Source organism: Nuphar pumila, chromosome 6 (genome assembly GCF_984573655.1).
Source record: "Nuphar pumila chromosome 6, dmNupPumi1.hap1.1, whole genome shotgun sequence".
NCBI classification, from domain to species: domain Eukaryota; kingdom Viridiplantae; phylum Streptophyta; class Magnoliopsida; order Nymphaeales; family Nymphaeaceae; genus Nuphar; species Nuphar pumila.
In genome coordinates, this window is record NC_143254.1 from 12,884,519 (window position 1) to 12,901,747 (window position 17,229).

The 17,229-nt window shown below is 35.7% G+C and overlaps 2 protein-coding genes across 5 annotated transcripts in view; both read right to left on the reverse strand.

The window, feature by feature from the left end:
* Positions 1-1,446: 1,446 nt before the first annotated feature.
* Positions 1,447-7,745, reverse strand: LOC149834000 (putative BOI-related E3 ubiquitin-protein ligase 2). Of its 2 annotated transcripts, none has more exons than XM_090011169.1 (6): positions 7,627-7,745; positions 6,179-6,222; positions 6,004-6,062; positions 5,796-5,914; positions 2,542-2,843; positions 1,447-2,239 (listed from the first exon to the last, which is right to left on the reverse strand). In XM_090011169.1, exons 4-6 carry the CDS (start codon positions 5,893-5,895, stop codon positions 1,700-1,702), a joined length of 942 nt encoding a protein of 313 aa, XP_089867295.1. In that variant the 5' UTR covers positions 5,896-5,914; positions 6,004-6,062; positions 6,179-6,222; positions 7,627-7,745; the 3' UTR covers positions 1,447-1,699. The 2 variants fall into 2 exon arrangements, with proteins under 2 accessions (XP_089867295.1, XP_089867294.1); XM_090011168.1 differs by having other exon boundaries at positions 2,542-2,849.
* An 8,228-nt stretch (positions 7,746-15,973) lies between these two features.
* LOC149834001 (uncharacterized) overlaps positions 15,974-17,229 on the reverse strand; it is a 32,908-nt gene continuing 31,652 nt past the window's right edge. For 2 of the 3 annotated variants that reach the window (XM_090011171.1, XM_090011170.1), the window contains exon 6: positions 15,974-16,442. In XM_090011171.1, coding sequence (XP_089867297.1) covers positions 16,332-16,442 — 111 coding nt within the window. In that variant the 3' untranslated portion in view covers positions 15,974-16,331. Of the gene's footprint in view, positions 16,443-16,966; position 17,229 lie in introns of those variants that run through there. The other variant, XM_090011172.1, reaches the window with a different exon arrangement.

Below are 17,229 nucleotides of genomic sequence, written 5' to 3' on the forward strand. Positions count from 1 at the left end.
ATTTTCGTTAGTTTCTTTGGATAATCCAAGGAGACCCCCCCCCCCATTACCAACCGCAACCACAAATTGGTTAGCTTCCGGTTGGAAAAAATGAGGTCCCCCCCACCCATCATTACACATTTACACTCAACTTCGACCTTGTAGCAAGGTAAGCCACCGATGAGTTTTGAACTTGTGACGTCCTGTCAACTTGGTGACATTCATAAGTTGCCCTTTACATGGATAAGCAAAGCCCTTGTGGGTGATTTTCATTAGTTTTATGGATACAAGTAGGCACCAAAAAAAAGGAGAGTGCATCCGAAACCACTTCAATGGGAATTTGTTAATCTTGAGGAACTTTTAGGTCTGAAGTATAGTTCGCTGTAGCACTTGACATAATTGGCCATAGAAGTATTTCCACAAATGTGAAGTTAGCCTATAAGGATTAAGGACTATGAAGAAGATTACTACGTTGCAACGATGCAGCTTATAATATTATCAAGCTAGAGTCGGGACACATTTAAGACATTTTATGGAGGGAATAATCTTAATAAATGCAAACATGAGAAAGCCACTTGACCTAACAAACTTTTTTGGAAAATTGCAGTCTTAAGATACCTAATGGCAGCTACCAGCTATGGCTAGTTGCAGCATTAGCCATCAAAATTATCACATTTTATCGGACAAAACACACGGACACACAAAAACGGCCTATGAGAATGAAAAAATCTTTCAGAGCTTACAAAATGAATAAAATTTGTGCATCAATATCACAAGCCAGACATGCTAAGGTTGTGGACTGATAAACTCCAACATGACATTAGCATGCTTTAACCAAAACTTATCAGCCACTTAACAGTCAGATGAAATGGAATTAAGTAGGACCAACAGCATAGCCAACCCAAAAACAAGCTCAGAAGAATTACAGACAGGGCGGCAGAGCATAGGCAAGAGAAAGAGTATATTCTGTTACAAACCGATACATAATGTGCTACCATTACATTCAATGCATTTTAATATGTATCGGATTAATATGAGAAACCAACAACATAATCTAACAACTTAGGTGCCCAGTTGTGCCACACACCACTACGACTAGAACTTTACATTGCCAAGTTTTATCTAAACAAATACTAATAGTGACTAAATCACACACACACACACAAGAGAGAGAGAGAGAGAGAGAGAGAGAGAGAGAGTGTACAACCAACATAGGCTCCGCTTGTCTGGCAGGAGCAGTTAGTGCAAGTCACCTTCTGTTGGGACGTTGCAAGTTTGAATCCCAATGGTATGGTTATTTAACTGGTAGGGGTTTGCCTAACCCCAGCTTTCTCTGTTGAAAAAAAAGAGTACAGGATAATCATTTTTACACATCAATATAATGTGTCAAAATATACCAAGGATAAAAACTGAGGTTCATCAAATCCGATGTGACAATAACATGCTTTAACCAAAATCTATCAGCCATTTAGACTCGGATGGTAGATACATTTAGGTACAACTTAGAGAGCAGCATTGCCAGATCAAAACCAAGCTCACAAAAATTATAGACAGAGCAGCTAAGCATAGGTAAAGCAACCAGAAATCACTTCCAAGTTAATTTCTAGCATATACAACTTTGATAACTTATAATCTTAAGCAAGTGTTGGGTTTATTTTACTTTTCATTGTTTTTCTTTTTTTATTTTCTTTTACTCCTTTTCTTTTCCTTTTACTGGTATTTAGGACATATAAACCTCAACACTTGCAGTTTTCATGGTCTGACAAACAGGGCAAACATCCACAGAGCCCTCACAGTCCTTGCATATGCAAAGATGCCTACAAGGCCACAGTAAGATGGAGATTTCTTTATTTTCGCAAACCTTGCAATTTCTCTGCTCCTTCAATTCCCTGTTCTCCAGAAGTACTCTTGTTGGCATGCCAGGGATCATGTTATGGTTGTGAGAGGAGGCAGAGTCATCTACCTCACTGTCTCCACACCCTTCCTTCCCTTGATCAGTCCCCTGAGCAATCGCATGTTCGAGGTTGGTCCTAAGGGAATTAACCATGGCTTCATTGTACCGGGCTCTCTGATGCCAATTCCGAGCCTCTAATGCCACTTCTTTTATCCTCTCAATCAATTCACGGTTCTTCCGGTTCATGTTCTCAATCTCAACTTCTTTTTCTCGCAGTTTCCTTCCAACTTCTTTTTCTAATGTGCTTAACAATGAAGTCATTTGTCTCTGCTTCATCTCCTTGACTCCTTTGGTAATTTGTTCTTCCTGAGAGAGAGAGAGAGAGAGACTTATCAGTTCAGATATGAGAGATAAATGAGAAATCCACAACAAATATCAACAGTATAAAATTTTAAAATAGTCTATTAATATTATGGCCACTGAAAGGTTGGTCTCCATGAAGCGCACACGCTGATTTATTTTATGCACATAATATTATTCATTCATAAGTCCTGGAAAAGCAGTTTTTGGATTTTCACCACCAAAAAATTATAAAATAAAAGAAACAGGAGCTTACCAAAACAAATTTTAATTAAGACATCTTGCTCAACAGCTTAAAGGACACACACCTGAACTCGGATGTAATGATCAAACTCTTCTTTCTGATGATCAATCTCAGCCCTTAGACTATCCCCAAGAGATGAAATGACAGGAAGAGTTGTCATGCTTCCACTTGCAGAAGTAACAGACGAGTTGGGTTCGTCATCATCATATGACAGCCTCAGCCCAGTTGATACAGCATTTGAATTTGGAATGCTTGCAGAACGATCTACTTCATCATGAGCAAAGTTGTTCAGAGAGAAGTGAGGCTTTTGCTGTCTTGATATAGCCTCTGTTCCTCTGCCCCTTTTGCTTGGTCTATTCAGACCTGCTGCACCTTCATTTCCACCAGAATTAATGGGATCAACATTATAACCAACTGGAAATGCAATTGGAACAGTTATTAGCAAGTTTCAGCATAAAATTACAAAGAACGAAATGTATTGATGCTCTCATACCAATGAAGTGACTAAAAGCATATTCAGTCCATCAACAAGAGAAGCAAAAAGGAACTATACAACTGGGTAATCTGGCTTGAGAGTTTAGCTTAATTTTGGTTGAGTCTCACCGGATTTGAGCCATGAGCAGTAACAATATAGGACATCTGGTGAAATTGGTGTCAACATGGTCCTTGGTTCAATAGTACAATGTCAGACCAGGTCTTTACTGAATAATGTTACTAACCAGCTTAACCATTGCAATAGAGATGGACTCCAAGCAGTTGGACAGAAATAGATCAATGACACTGGATCAAGTAATTCAACAACAGCTTCCACAATGATGCTAACATGAGAGTATTGAGAAATTATGGTAACAAAAGCTTTTTCCAGATATGTATGGTAAAACCAGCAGGGGAAAAAAAGAAGAAAAAAGGAAGTACATGACAAATTCTATCAATAACATGTGTCGTGCGGTAGAAAGTGATTAGAGCTTCCCCAAACACTGACAACACCAGCAAGAACATGCAGCATAGGTTCAAAGGATTGGATGAAGGTCTATATGACATGAACATCAAACCTCACAATATCCACAAACTAAGCAGAATGTTGTGCCACCTCAACATGAGAAAGAAAATACTAGATAAGGAATTCAAAAAAGGAACGCTGCCATCAGAACTACAAAAGAAAAGGAGTAGAAGATAATCAAAATTCTCTGATAATTGCCTCAAAAAAGCAATAGAACATAAAAAGAAATAGTAGAAGATAATCACGATATTCATTGATAAAGTATTTTTTTAAAAAAAGAAGAAATTGATAGAAAGGATGGAAAAATCAGCCCAGCAGGAGAAATGATCTGATAGAAAACTGACCCCCTCCCCCCCCCCCCCCCTCCCCAAGGCAAATGCAAACACAAAACATAAGAAAAAGGTGACATTAGCACAAATCACCCAAGATGAAACAAAAGTACAAGAAATCAAACAAGCAAACAGAAAGAAACAATGTAAACAATTTGAGAAATGTGTTGAATCCTAAAAACTATTAAGTTTAGAAAACCAGAAGGGATGGCCTAGAAGTAGAAAGGATGGCAGCAGGTAACAACGATTGAATAGTTCATCCATCATTACAGTAAAGAAATGTAGTTTATTGTACAATGAAGCATCATGCTACAACATGGCAATTTATGAAACGCCATCAGAATAAATCCAATGAAATAGAAGAAAAAGGAAAATAAAGAAGTGATGAATTAGAAACAGATACATGAATCAGCATGGAAATCAAACCATATGGACCACTAAGAGTCTAAGATTGTACCAAACATAAATGGAACAGCAAAATAAGCTTATATTTGTGATGAATAAATATTAACTACTTGATAAACCGCATTAATCTTAATAGACATGAAAACTATCTAGACGTTTGGAAAAAAATGAAAACAAGCAGTGACACTTTAAAATTAATAAACAATAAAAGGGCCATAGAGACATTCAAAAAACACAACTGCCTGCAAATATAGATATATAAAGGAGTGAAGATAAAAGCTACTTAAATATGATAGCACATGCCAAAATGGTAAAAGGTATGGATTGAAACTTGAGAGAAATTGCATGAATTGCAAAATGCAATCCCAGAAAAAAAAAGAGATCATTGACTTCATTAGATAGAATAGATCATGTTCAAATGGTTCATAATCAACTTCAAGAACAATATTGTGTCATAGAGATTTTGTATACACACATATATTGTCAAATATCTGTCATTTTAAAATCTCTCTTGACATGGTTTTCCAAGGTAATGAAATAAACTGAAGAAATGCAATATATTAAAAACATAAACTAAAAATATTGCACTAATATCATGATACTATTGCAATATTTTTGTGGTACTTTTGAAGAATGTCAAATTGATAAAAAAATTTACTTTTAGATTTTTATTTTTTATTATTATTAATAATTTGCAAAAACCCTTAGATTTTCCTGAGCAAAACTAATTATAAGTTCTTCCAAGAAAAATCCTCACTGACACATTGCTGATAGTGATTTTGGTGACTAAATATATACACCTCTTCCTAGATATCTTTTTCGAAATTAAAAATATTAGTTATAACCCACATGAAAGACAAAAGGAAGGAATAAAATCAGCCAAGATAATGAATTTATAGAAACTCAGATAACTGCTGGCAGGAAAAATCTCTTTGGAGCACCCCCCAACTCTCGGAAAGATGTGTTGCTAACAATTAGCTCGAGCTTGACTAGAATCACTCCAAAGTACAGACTACTACAGCTTGGTTAGCATCCATTGCATCAGCCCACGTAGAAGCTCAAAGAAGAAAAGAAGATGATGCAACATGTCCAAAAAAAATGGAAAAAAAAAGCACAAACACAAAATGGAGGGTGAAAAAGCAACACATTCTAGCTGCACACCAACTAAAGATAAATTAACAACAAAGGGAAAAACTAGTATCTGAACATAGAGAACAGATCACAATAGAACATGAGTTAAATATTTCCAATAAACCTAGATGGAAAAAAGATTAGTCAGCAATCTATCACAAGAAGTGGAAAGCTAACAAATAACATATGTTGCCAAATAGTAACCAAGTTAAGAGGGATTGATGCCAGAAAATATGCCCAAAATATCAGCCAGAACCAACAACTATAAAATTCCAGAATAAAAGAATGAAAACAACATATCTGACGGATATAACCTAATGTGAAGTCAACAAATTCAGTGGCAGACAAACTAATGACGAGTAAAAAGAGTATCAACAATGCAAATAGAGCAATACAGATGAAAATAAAATGAAAAAGCAAGCAAGATACACATAAATTCTCGATGATGCTTACCAAACAATTGAAGCTGAGTAGACCCACTGGGATCATATTGCAACTGATTTTCCTCTAAAAAAACAGGAAAGACAGGGGTGCTATTGCCTCCTCCAAACATCTTCAGAAGACACCCAAAGCTAAGCAAAAGGTACACCAAACATGTCAAAAACTTACAATTATCAATTACAACAGAAAACAGAAAAAATAGTTATGGTTGGAAAAAAACCTGAAAATTTACAGGATTGTGATGGTGATCCTCTATGAATTAAGTAGACCACGCTTGTTCTGTAGCAAAAAGAATTGTACAAGATAAAAACAAAAACATTAAAAGATGCGGATGTCAAGTCTTTAAAACAGAAAAATATAGCAGGAGAATGAAGGACACCAAAGCATATACTTACAGGTAATAAAGTGAAAATTCAGAAGAAACACTAAAATCCAAACACTGCAACCAAACAAAGTATGTAGAATCAGAATCAAGATATCTCCAATAAATGTGAAAAACCTAAGGAAGTGGAATGAACTGCCAAGGACCAAAAGGATGTTAAAATGCAGTATATTTTAAATGGTGCACATTTCCAAAAGAAGAAATGGTGTCAAGATGCAAAAATCATTAACCACAGTAGATAAAACGCATAAGACGGCACTTATCTTGTGATCTACAAATGCACTAATGTCACATTTTCAAAGTAAATTTATAATTTTCCCCTAAAGAAACAAGCTGGCCAAACTCTTACAAGGTCCCTGCAAGTATGCTAGTAATGTTTGTTCATACAAGGATGCAGAAACATATCTCAAAAGATCGCATACACAAAAAGAAAAAAAAGCCCCACCTTATAGAAAACATGTGACATACAAAAATTTAATGCACACATACATAAATCACAAAAAAGTTCAATCCTTTCTTTCGATTTCATTAAGGAAAAAATTACACTCAAAGACAGGATCCTATGAGATTTCAATAGGTATGAGGTATGACACTAGATATCAACACAAAAACCACAAAAGGAAAAGAAGAAACTTGAAGGATTTGCCTAAATTGTAATGTATCAAATAGATACTTGATTGGATCCAACCAAAAAGCGAAAGATAATATGTAATACCAATAACAATCACAAAACAGAATCAATTTTCTGTCCAAAAGATAACCAATGTCTTAATAAAAACAATACAAACACCTCAAACGTCGTCCGGACAACAAAGAATAACGAAACTTCATTTTCCCGACCTAGAAAAAGTAAAAGATAACCCTAAAAATGACAATATTTCTTAACAATCAGTACATAAGAGAGAAAAACGAAAAGAAGTCAATTTTATGACATGAGACATCAAGAAAACCAGAAAAAAATCCATATTGTCCGATCAAATGATAAATATACCTAAAAGAGTGTTAACAAGCACATCAAAATGCCACTATTTCAACAATACTTCAGCAGACATCGATAAAAAACGCACAAAGGATCCATTTTTGGGTCAAAAATAGCATAAAAATCCTAAAACGACAAAAAAATCAACAAAAACCTAGTTTGCCATAACAAAATAAGAAGAAAAGAGACGCATATACCTCCATTTCTATCGTCAAAAACTTAAAATGACAATATTTCAATAACTTCAAAGTTTGCCATTAAAAAACGATCTGAGATCCAAAAAATAAAAAAAACAAAGAATTAAGCAAATGAATCTCATAAAAACACGCAAAAAATGATGCGATTTCACCATAGATAGCACCCAAAACCCCCATCAGGATCATCGAGAACGCAAAAGAAACGAGATGAACCGCCCGTTCCCAAACCGATACGGCAGCGAAGAAGAGATCGGGAAAACCTTGTCAGAAGGAGCCGATACGCACCTCAAAATCCGGGGTTTCCGACGGGAAATCGGAATACGCGAACCGAAATCGGTTCGGAGGTCGAGATCTGCGGTCACGAAGAGGGGAGTCCTCACGACGACTCTCTGATTCTCTCGTCGCCTTCCGACCTTTCTCCGTCTTCCACCGCCGCCTCTGCAAAGCTTTTCCGTTTTATTGGTTTAATAGTTGGGGAGTTTGTTGCTTGACAGAATTACGTAAAAGCACCTAGTTTTAACATAAATTACAGTGATGCCTTTCCGAGAATATTTACTTTGTTATATTGAAAATTATTCTTTTACCCTTATTTTTCATAATTACGACGGTGTCCCCGATTTTTGTTAAACGGGTTGGATATACAACCCAGTTTGATCCAATTCTTTTGATAGGTCGGTGCCCAGACCGGTTCGGATCTCTGGGTTGACTAAACCACTCGGACTAATTGAGGGATGTAAATGGATCGAATTAGTTTGCAGGAATTACTTAAGCCGGCCTAATGAGATACTGCCAGTGCCAATCCAAACTGAAGAAGTTAATTGTAAATCTGGATCCGACTTGAGTTAAATAGCTAATTGGATATACAATTCACATGTAACTGATTCGGATATCTACCGCAGCTGGACTTTTGTTCAAATTCAAATTTGAATTTAGATGCAAATCTTGTTGTAGATATTGAATCCAAATATTAATGTTTTGTATGTGCTACCGAATCATACTAAGGTTGCATTTGAGACCCTCAATTTTCAGAACCAAGGGATCTGCTTTTAGTACTTTGGCTTTTATAAGCCAAAATCATATCTAATTATAATTAGATGCTGATATAGTTTTGATTTTTTGCTATTGAATCAGATGGATATCTAGATTTGACGGATGTCCGAATCCGATTATATGTAAAAAAATCAGTTTCAATATGAATAAATATTTGAATAAATCATTTTCATTAATATTTTTATACTTAAATCATTGAAAATGCATTTCTTATATATTAGATATTAAAAAAATGCATGTAGTCGTCCTACTTTTTCGCAAAAAACATATATTCGTATATCAAGTTCGCGCCACACTCGTGTCCATGTGACATAGACCATAACCGGACCCGAATCTTGATCCAATGGAACCTGATGTTCTCATCTCAGAATGGTCTTGAGCCAGACATCTGGTATGCATCCAAGATTTGGATGAAAAAGCCTCGGGTCTTGATGTGAGGGTCAGATTTTGGTTTGTGTCCTTGTTAGACTTGATGTCATTAGGCTCATAGTCAAGCTTGGACGAGGAATATGATGTATGTACATCCTTAATCATATTGAATCAAAACTTCTTATGTACACATTGTAATGTCTTTCTATTTTTGGATCTTTATTTGGTTTGGATCTAAAAAAATCTAGCAAGTTACTAAACCAGACCCAATTGTTTAATAAATGGAAATAATGGGTTTAGCACCGAATATGATCCTTATTAATGAATTCATTAGCAAGAACCGTCATAAATTCATAGGTAGGAATGCAAACCGGATCCTATGATTTCGTTGTGGCTGAATTGGTTGAGAATTGGATTGCAGAAGACCCTTATCAAATTAGGATCCAATTCATTATTCGCCTTTTATCAGGTATGCTTGTGGACATAAGTAGGTGCCTTTGTGTTTAGCTAATTGGATCGCCAAGCAGGTTCAAATCAATCCAATATCTGTCATGAGGCCCACCTCTGATCAGGTCCAATGTGTAATCCGAAACATTCAAGTGCCTCCTAAGTCTATGCCACAAAGACACGTGGACATGATGAGCATGATGCAGGTTCGACTCACAAGTTCAAAAAAAAAATAGAACATGGGACACGTGGATACAAAACTTTAACACTTTTTAAATCAATAAAAAACTATTTTTTATATTTTAATCTTAAAATGCATTTTGATTGAAATAAAATCTGAAAACAATAAAATTAATAAAATATTATTAAAATATTGTACGTATTTGTCGTGTCCGAACATGCCTTTAGAGGCGTGTCCCTGTGACATAGCCCCAAATATATCTCTAATCCTTGGATCTCAAACTCAAGTTTGATATATGAGAATCAAACACTGAATGGATTGGAATTAGATCCAAGATGACTCTATACCTAAACCATTATTTAATAACGGGAAGCATGTCTACATGAAACTCAAGGGCAGCCCATAAACCCTAATCCTCGAATTATTAAATGATAGTCAATCAGCTACCTGCTACAATGAGGCCCATTTCTGTCTAACACTGACACTCAGGGGCAACCTTAGTAATTCTACCTCCAATAAAATTAGCCTGTTAAAAAACCCCAAAATAAGGGCATTTTAGTCATTCTAAGAGGCATCTCGGGATGCCCTAGATAGATGAACTCGCAAAGAAAGAATTGAAAATTTTTTTTCTTTAAAGTACGAAAATACCCTTAAAACAAAATAAAAAATGCAGACGACCATTTATGTTAAATGACTCCTTTACCCTTCATCTTCTTGGTCAACGCTATCCCAAGAAAATCAGGACGCAACGTAATGAATGTCAATAGTACGGGTCTGGGCTAGGTACCCGACATGCACATGGATATGTCTTAAGCAGATACAGTGAATCCTTAACAGATCCGGATCCAGTTGGATAAATAGTCACCTCACCGGAAGTCAAACCCAAATCCATTGCAAACCTAAAATTATCTGGTTATAATTAAGATCATTTAACGTGAAAGATGGGATCTGGATGTAGCGTAATAATCATATTAAACTCTAGTAAATGATAGGAATGATGGTAGCAAATCTTTGGTTTGGACAGTGAATAGGCCCAATCTAATTGCGTTTTGAAACTATTGAATTGCAATCCAATGTTATAACAAAATGTTAAAATTCAATTTAAACTGGTTTATATATGCAAATATTTATGTGGTAATGGTTCCATTTGGTAGCCACAAAGGGCTTCACTAGGGGTGGCAAAACCTGACACGACCTGCCAACCCGCCTCTTAGGCGGGTTCGAGTTTGGAAAAAACCAACCCGTTTAATAAACGGGTCAACCCACCTAACTCGTTTATTAAACGGGTCGGTTCGTGTTAGGGGTATGCCAACCCGCCTGACCCGTTTATGAGAAACAACAATTTATGAAGTAGAAGTGAAAAGTGAGTGTTCACTTCTTTTGAAAAGTGATTGTGAAAGCACGTAAGAAACCAAAAAAAGAAACATAAAGAAAACAAGAGAAGTGAGGGAGAAGAAAAATAAATAAATAATATCATGAAAACCACAACAAATAAGAGGAAATCAAGAAAAACAAGTAAGAAGCAAAGGGAAAACTAGGGGGGAGTAAAAAAGCTAAAGAAAAACAAGTAAGAAACCAAAAGGATGTGAGAGCAGTGTAACAAATATCGCAATATTTATGAAAATCTCATGATAATATTGCGAGAAATTGCTGAAAGTTTAAAACGGCAATTTCTTGTGAGATTTTCAAAATATCACAAGATTTATGGAAAAACATAAATACCTCGATTTCAACCCGATATTTACGTTTTAAACAGCTATTTATCACGAAAAAATCTTATATTTTTATTTTTAAATAATTTTATTAATATTTTCTTATAAAAAACTAGTTTTTATATATTTTTAATTTATTTTCTATTGCCGAGATTTTGCTGGAAAAAACACGAGATTTATGGAATTTTTTCAATTTCTCGTGAGTTTTTGAAAACCGAGAAATTGCCGATAAAAACTTTTGCCACTATGTGCAAGAGGAAAGCAATTTGCAAAGCTAGCAGTGGGAGGAAACCACAATATACCAGGGATTCAAGGCTCCCAAACAGAGCTTAAGTCTGCGTCTGAATTTCGATCTGAACAAGAAACGATCATGTAAGGTTTGGATCCTAAATTTATATGCTGAACTAGATTTTGCAAAAGAAAAAAAAGTTGGAAACAAGCACTTTTACATCTAAAAATTTTAAGGCCAATACGCCAGATGTAAATCAAAGGCCTGTCTGGATCCGATCAGTTTGCATATTTAGTATGTTATCAATTACACAGCCTTGGGGTACACATAACACATCCTCTAGACCTCATTGTTAAGTCCCTGCAAGACCCGATTGGATAAACCATGACAAGTGTGAAAAATTCAAATAAGATCCATCTTAATATGGGTAATAGTACCCATAGTTACAGAAGCTAGATCCATTTAGGCCAACCTGGTTTTACCTAGATCCAAACTAAACGGATCCATCTTCTTTCATAAAGAAAAGCCTACAAATAGAGGTGGTGGAAATGGGTCGAATTTGGTCAGATCTCAGATACAAATCCAGTACATTATTTTCAGATACGAATCTAAAAAGTTTTGGGGATAGAAATATCCTTTCCAGATCTCAACAGTTTATGCCAAACATTTGTTCGGATATGGATTGAACCAATTATCTCATGCAGTTTTACATGCAAAATACATATTGCTTTTACCCATTTTTCCGGACTCAGTACCAGATCTACTTCAACGGATCAATTAGGTTCAGACTCATATTTGCCGTTTAGAATTCATATTCAGATTCGGATCAACAATAATTCATCCCGACTCGATCCGTACGCCTAGAACCAAAGGTATTTGGGTAAGCAAAGTTAGCTGGGAGGTTTAGGGAAATACAAGTGCAGTGCAGCATGATGAGGTTAGGGGTATTTTAGTCATTTTAAAGATTCTATCATTTTAGCCGGCTTTTATGGTGGGACCCACCCCAATTATGGGACGACTTAAAAATTGAAGAAAAAAAGGGGTTGGAATCGCGAGCGTTGTGGCGAGAGAAAAAAACAAGAATTGGTGGGCCCCACGCACCAGATTGGGGCTCGACCGGCGGTAAAATTTGGCGAGGAACGAGGGGAAGTACCGAATGCCCATTATAACCTTTACTTTTTCTTTATGACGTTCATGTCCCTGCGATCCTTCAAATGACCCTTCTTTCCTTGCAAAGGAAGAGGTGGGACAGGAAGGAGAAAACAAATATACCTTAAAATGATGCGTTTTCTGAAAAACCTTATAATTTTTAAAAAATTGTTTCATATTTAACCTTTTCACCATTTAAACATGCAAATTTCTTTCATATATATACTAACTTCTTTTTTAAATATCTAAATATGTAATTTTTTTTCTTATTTATGAATCTCGTCTCAAAATATGAGAATATGTGATTTTTCTCTCAAAATAAGCAAATATCTCACTGTATTTTTTAAAATTTTTTTTAATATGTGCTTTTGAAGGGTCGCTAAAAGCTTTAGTGGCGCATTTGAAGCATCGCTAAAGGACCATCATGCTTTTTAAGCAGCACTAAAGGCCCATTGTGATTTTGGAGTATCGTTTTTTCTCAACAAACTTCTTTTATTAAAAGACACACAAGGGTTACATGTTCGTGAGGACATTTTGTAAATGTGAAAGTGGACAGGAGGACATGTCAGGGAAAATTCGGCATGAAGGGTGAAAATGTCTTTTTACATTTGAAAAGTTGTGGTTGTGGACATCGTGCAGATTTTCAAAAATTGTACGATTTTTCGAGGGATACACCATTTTTGCTGCAGAGAAAGATCATGTTTTGAAGCAAATATCCAAAAATGTTTCAAAATTATCATGAAATGAGATATTACGCGGAAAATAAAAGAATCCAGATAAGAGTGACATATTGAATTGAATTTGCAACTGTAGTGACGAGCTGAATGGGCCGAGCTTGAAGTGTAGAGGCTTGGCTCATTCTTGTAACGAGCCAAGCCGAGTTTGAGCTCTTAATGAGCCCCAATTAAACCGCTTGTTTATAGAGAAAATACATTGGTTTAGAGTGGAAAGAAATAGAATTACAAAAAAAAACTATGTAAAATATATTTTTTAGTACTTAATGAGCTTACACGAGTCTAGATGAGCCGAGTACTTATTATTCATATTCAGCTTGCCGAGCTTATTTTACAAGTTTGAACAGCTCTTTACAAACCGAACATGAGCCGAGCCGCGAGAGGCTTGGCTTGGTTCCCAGCCCTTTGAAAATATAGCATTTTATCATTATAAAAATATGTACTGCAATTTTTTGTATCGTAAAATAGTCAATCTTAACAACAATGCCGAAGGATTTTTTTTTCAAAAAAAAATGTAAATTCATTTATTTTAATTGATATTTTCCTTATAGAAAATTCGAGAAAAATAAAAGTTTATGAAGCTACCATATTGAGATTCAACTTTAAGTCATGAAAATAGTCAACAGAAATATGTTATACATACATGATTCAAATATTAGATTCCGCATTTGGAAATTAGATAGATGCACTACCATGAGTAATGGATCTAATTTTCAAAAGCAAAATCTAACATTTGAATAATGTTTAACATGTTTTGTTTGCTATTTTCTTTCATTAAATGATTAAAGATGAATCCAATATAAAGTTTTGGGCTACCTTTAAATCAGCATCATCTTCAAGATTGAACATAAACTTTAAATAGAAATTGTAACGGTATAGATGAGCATATACTAATCCATATCCAATCCTAGCCATCCAGCTGAACCATCTCGACAGCTAGAATCAGTCCACATCCAATTGCTTGGATGGCTAAGATTAAATGTAGGATAGAACCCATCCTATTTCAAATGATGGGATCCGTGTTCATCCACATCCTTCTGTTGGGTAGTTTTTTAGTCCAATTTTTTAAAACCAATTAAGATAGGGTAACTATGATAACTTCTAAGAAGACATAGGAGCAAAGAACAATTTTGTTTTTAAGGGCAAAAAAACAACATAGTGCATCTTTTGTGAGGATAAACAGAGAATTTCAACCCATGAGTTGATGCTAACCCAAAGTTAAGCTAAAGGTTGTTTACAATTGAGTACATTTGCTTAACAATGAAAATACAGTGGCTCGTGAGAGCTCTACTCATCTGGTAGGCGCGATTCATGAATATCACCAGCTTGACAAGATGTCATGAGTTCAAAACCAAGAGGGTGCTACCTTTGCCATAAGGTGAAGTTGAGTGCTACTTTACGAGACGAGCTTGAAGTGTTCAAGTTTGGCTCATTTTTGTGTCTAGCCAAACCGAAATTTGAGCTCATAATCAGTCCGAGTTAAACGATCCAAGTTCGAGCCGGTTTGTTTATAAAAAATACACTATTTTCTAGCTGGAAGAAACAGTATTACAAAACAATACATGTAAAACATGTCTAACATATATTTCTTACTATCTAACGAGCTTATACTAGTCGAGATGAGCCTAGTACCCATCATTCATAGGTAATTAACCATCATTTATCTTTGAACAGGACAGATATTTTCTAATGTTATAAAGCTCACAGAGCAACAGCCATTAGGAAGGTTGGTTTTATTGGTAATGTACATCAGGCCAAGATCCCTTGACTTTTTTTTTTTATAGGCAAGCTGGGGTTAGGCAGACCCCCACATTGGGTTTTGAACTTGCAACGTCCCAGCACATGGTGATGTAAACTAACAGCTCATACCAAACAAGCAAAGCCCGTGTTGGTCAAGCTCCCTTGTACCTGCAAGGGCTTTGCCATGCCTAGGAAAAAACTAGGCCTAAGCCTGGTTAGATAGGCACTTAGGCTGGGCCTAGGTGCAATCAGACTGGGCTCACAGTGTCATGTTGGGGCCTAATCCCAAAGACAGACCGGCATAAAAATGGCAAAGAAAAAGGTTTGAAGCACTGGCATCAGCACCAAGTATGCTTGGTCCAACTAAGGACCGTTCTTAAACTAGGGAATGAACACAGCACATCAACTAGTTAATGATCAAAGCTGGTTAAAACCTAATAATTTCTATTGAAATCTTTTATGCAAATGTAGTTTAGAACACAAAAACCATTATAGATTTGTTTCAATGTCTCAAGCACAATGTCTGAATCACCATATAAATTAATAAAATTGGTGCAACGAAGAAGTGCCTTTGTCAAACTCGCTTGTGAAAAGAACTGGTTAAAATCTATTCATTTCCATTACAAACTTATCTGAAAATATCAAAAATCCATCTCCCCTAATCTCCCTCGCATGACAAATATTTATAAAAAAATAAAACCGCAATCCCATTCATTTCTAAACAAAAACCCAAATACGAAAAACCCTAAACTAAAACAGGATCCAAACGGACCCTTCAGACCTGGATTATTCCACAGCTCCGCATCAGGGAGTCACAGATGGAACCTGTGTCTTCCTTTCACAGCTTGGGAAAGGCTTGACAAAAGGGCAGCAGCCCAACCAACTTACACTTTAGTCCTTTCAGTGGGATGGTTACATTTTAGACCAACTCAATGAACACTTAACATGGACCTCCCAAATGGATAAAATAAGCATCGCACTATGTAGGATTTAAATCCGTCTCAAATATTCTCAACTTGGGTTATAAACAAAATTTTGAATGTAATTATTCTTTCTTTTTCTGATAAGCAAACTGAGGGATAAGAATAATCTCTCTCTCTCTCTCCATGCATATGGTAGCATGGAAAAAAGTTGCTTGATTGTCATAAACAACAGAACAGTAGGTTGTCAAATAAGGCACATAATGATAGCGCAGACCACCTGTTTCTTTGATGTCAAAATAGTGATCATCTCCTATACAACAATTATTCACAACACTAACTTCACCCATTTGAAGGACCAACCATAGCCCAAAAACTTGGGGCAGAAATATTTGGGATGCACCTTCTCTCCCGTTACTTTGAAGAACTAATACATTAAAATACAAGCAAGAAAGAGCACTAAAACCCATCACTGTCGTAGTCATGGATGGATAGAGCAAAAGGAGCAATAGTAACATTGAAAGTTGTTGAATCTATTTTGTCAACATGCCGCATCTCAAACTCTCCTTCCTGGTAATACAATTCAAGCGGTGTCCATTAGATTGACAGGAAAGTTGTAAACACAATTCAAACTGTTCATTAGATTGATAAGAAAGCAGTGAACAGAATTCAAACTGTCATTGGATTGGAAAGAAAGTTCTGAACACAATTCAAACTGTAGATTAAATTGATCAGAAAGTAATGATTTTGATTGCCTATATAATAAAACTATCGTATGGAAACACAAATGGCATAAGAAAAAAATATTAGGAGATCCATGATATCCAAGACACTTGTCCAGAATGAAGAATACCAGTTTTATGTGTGCCTATGTGTGTGTGTGTGTGTGAGAGAGAGAGAGAGAGGCGCTTTGCTGTATTGTAGTATGGATAGAAACAGTTGTGCATGTGTGTGTGTGCACGTGTGCATGTGTATGATGACTTCATTGTGATACTTCCAAGTTTGAAAAAGCTGATCAGGAAAACAATGACATGAGTAAATAAAGACAATAAACATGCTTTCATTAATCATTAAAAATAAGGAAACAGTCAGACTGACATAGTATATTAATAGGAATTTATGTCAAAAATGTTCAAAACAATCATGAATAACTAGCAAATATCCTACAGAGCTTAGAAGCAATGGAAAAAGTTTCTCATCAAGTTATTTTCATAAAACAAAAGTTACACTTATTTCGGGTACAGTTAATAATGACAGGTTCATACCCTCCGAACTCCTAATTATACACTAAAAATCCAACCTTTTAGAACTTTCTCACAAAAGTTATTGGCCTTTTTTTCCTGAAGTGTTCATTCTC

What these genes read in the sequence shown, in the direction of transcription:
- LOC149834000 (XM_090011168.1), bottom strand. Translation starts at nt 5,895, where the DNA reads ATGTTTGGAGGAGGCAATAGCACCCCTGTCTTTCCTGTTTTTTTAGAG. An exon ending in TACTCAGCTTCAATTGTTTG is followed by an intron (nt 2,850 to 5,795) that starts GTAAGCATCATC and finishes GTGGAAATGAAG; the next exon opens with GTGCAGCAGGTCTGAATAGA. An exon ending in ATCATTACATCCGAGTTCAG is followed by an intron (nt 2,240 to 2,541) that starts GTGTGTGTCCTT and finishes TCTCTCTCTCAG; the next exon opens with GAAGAACAAATTACCAAAGG.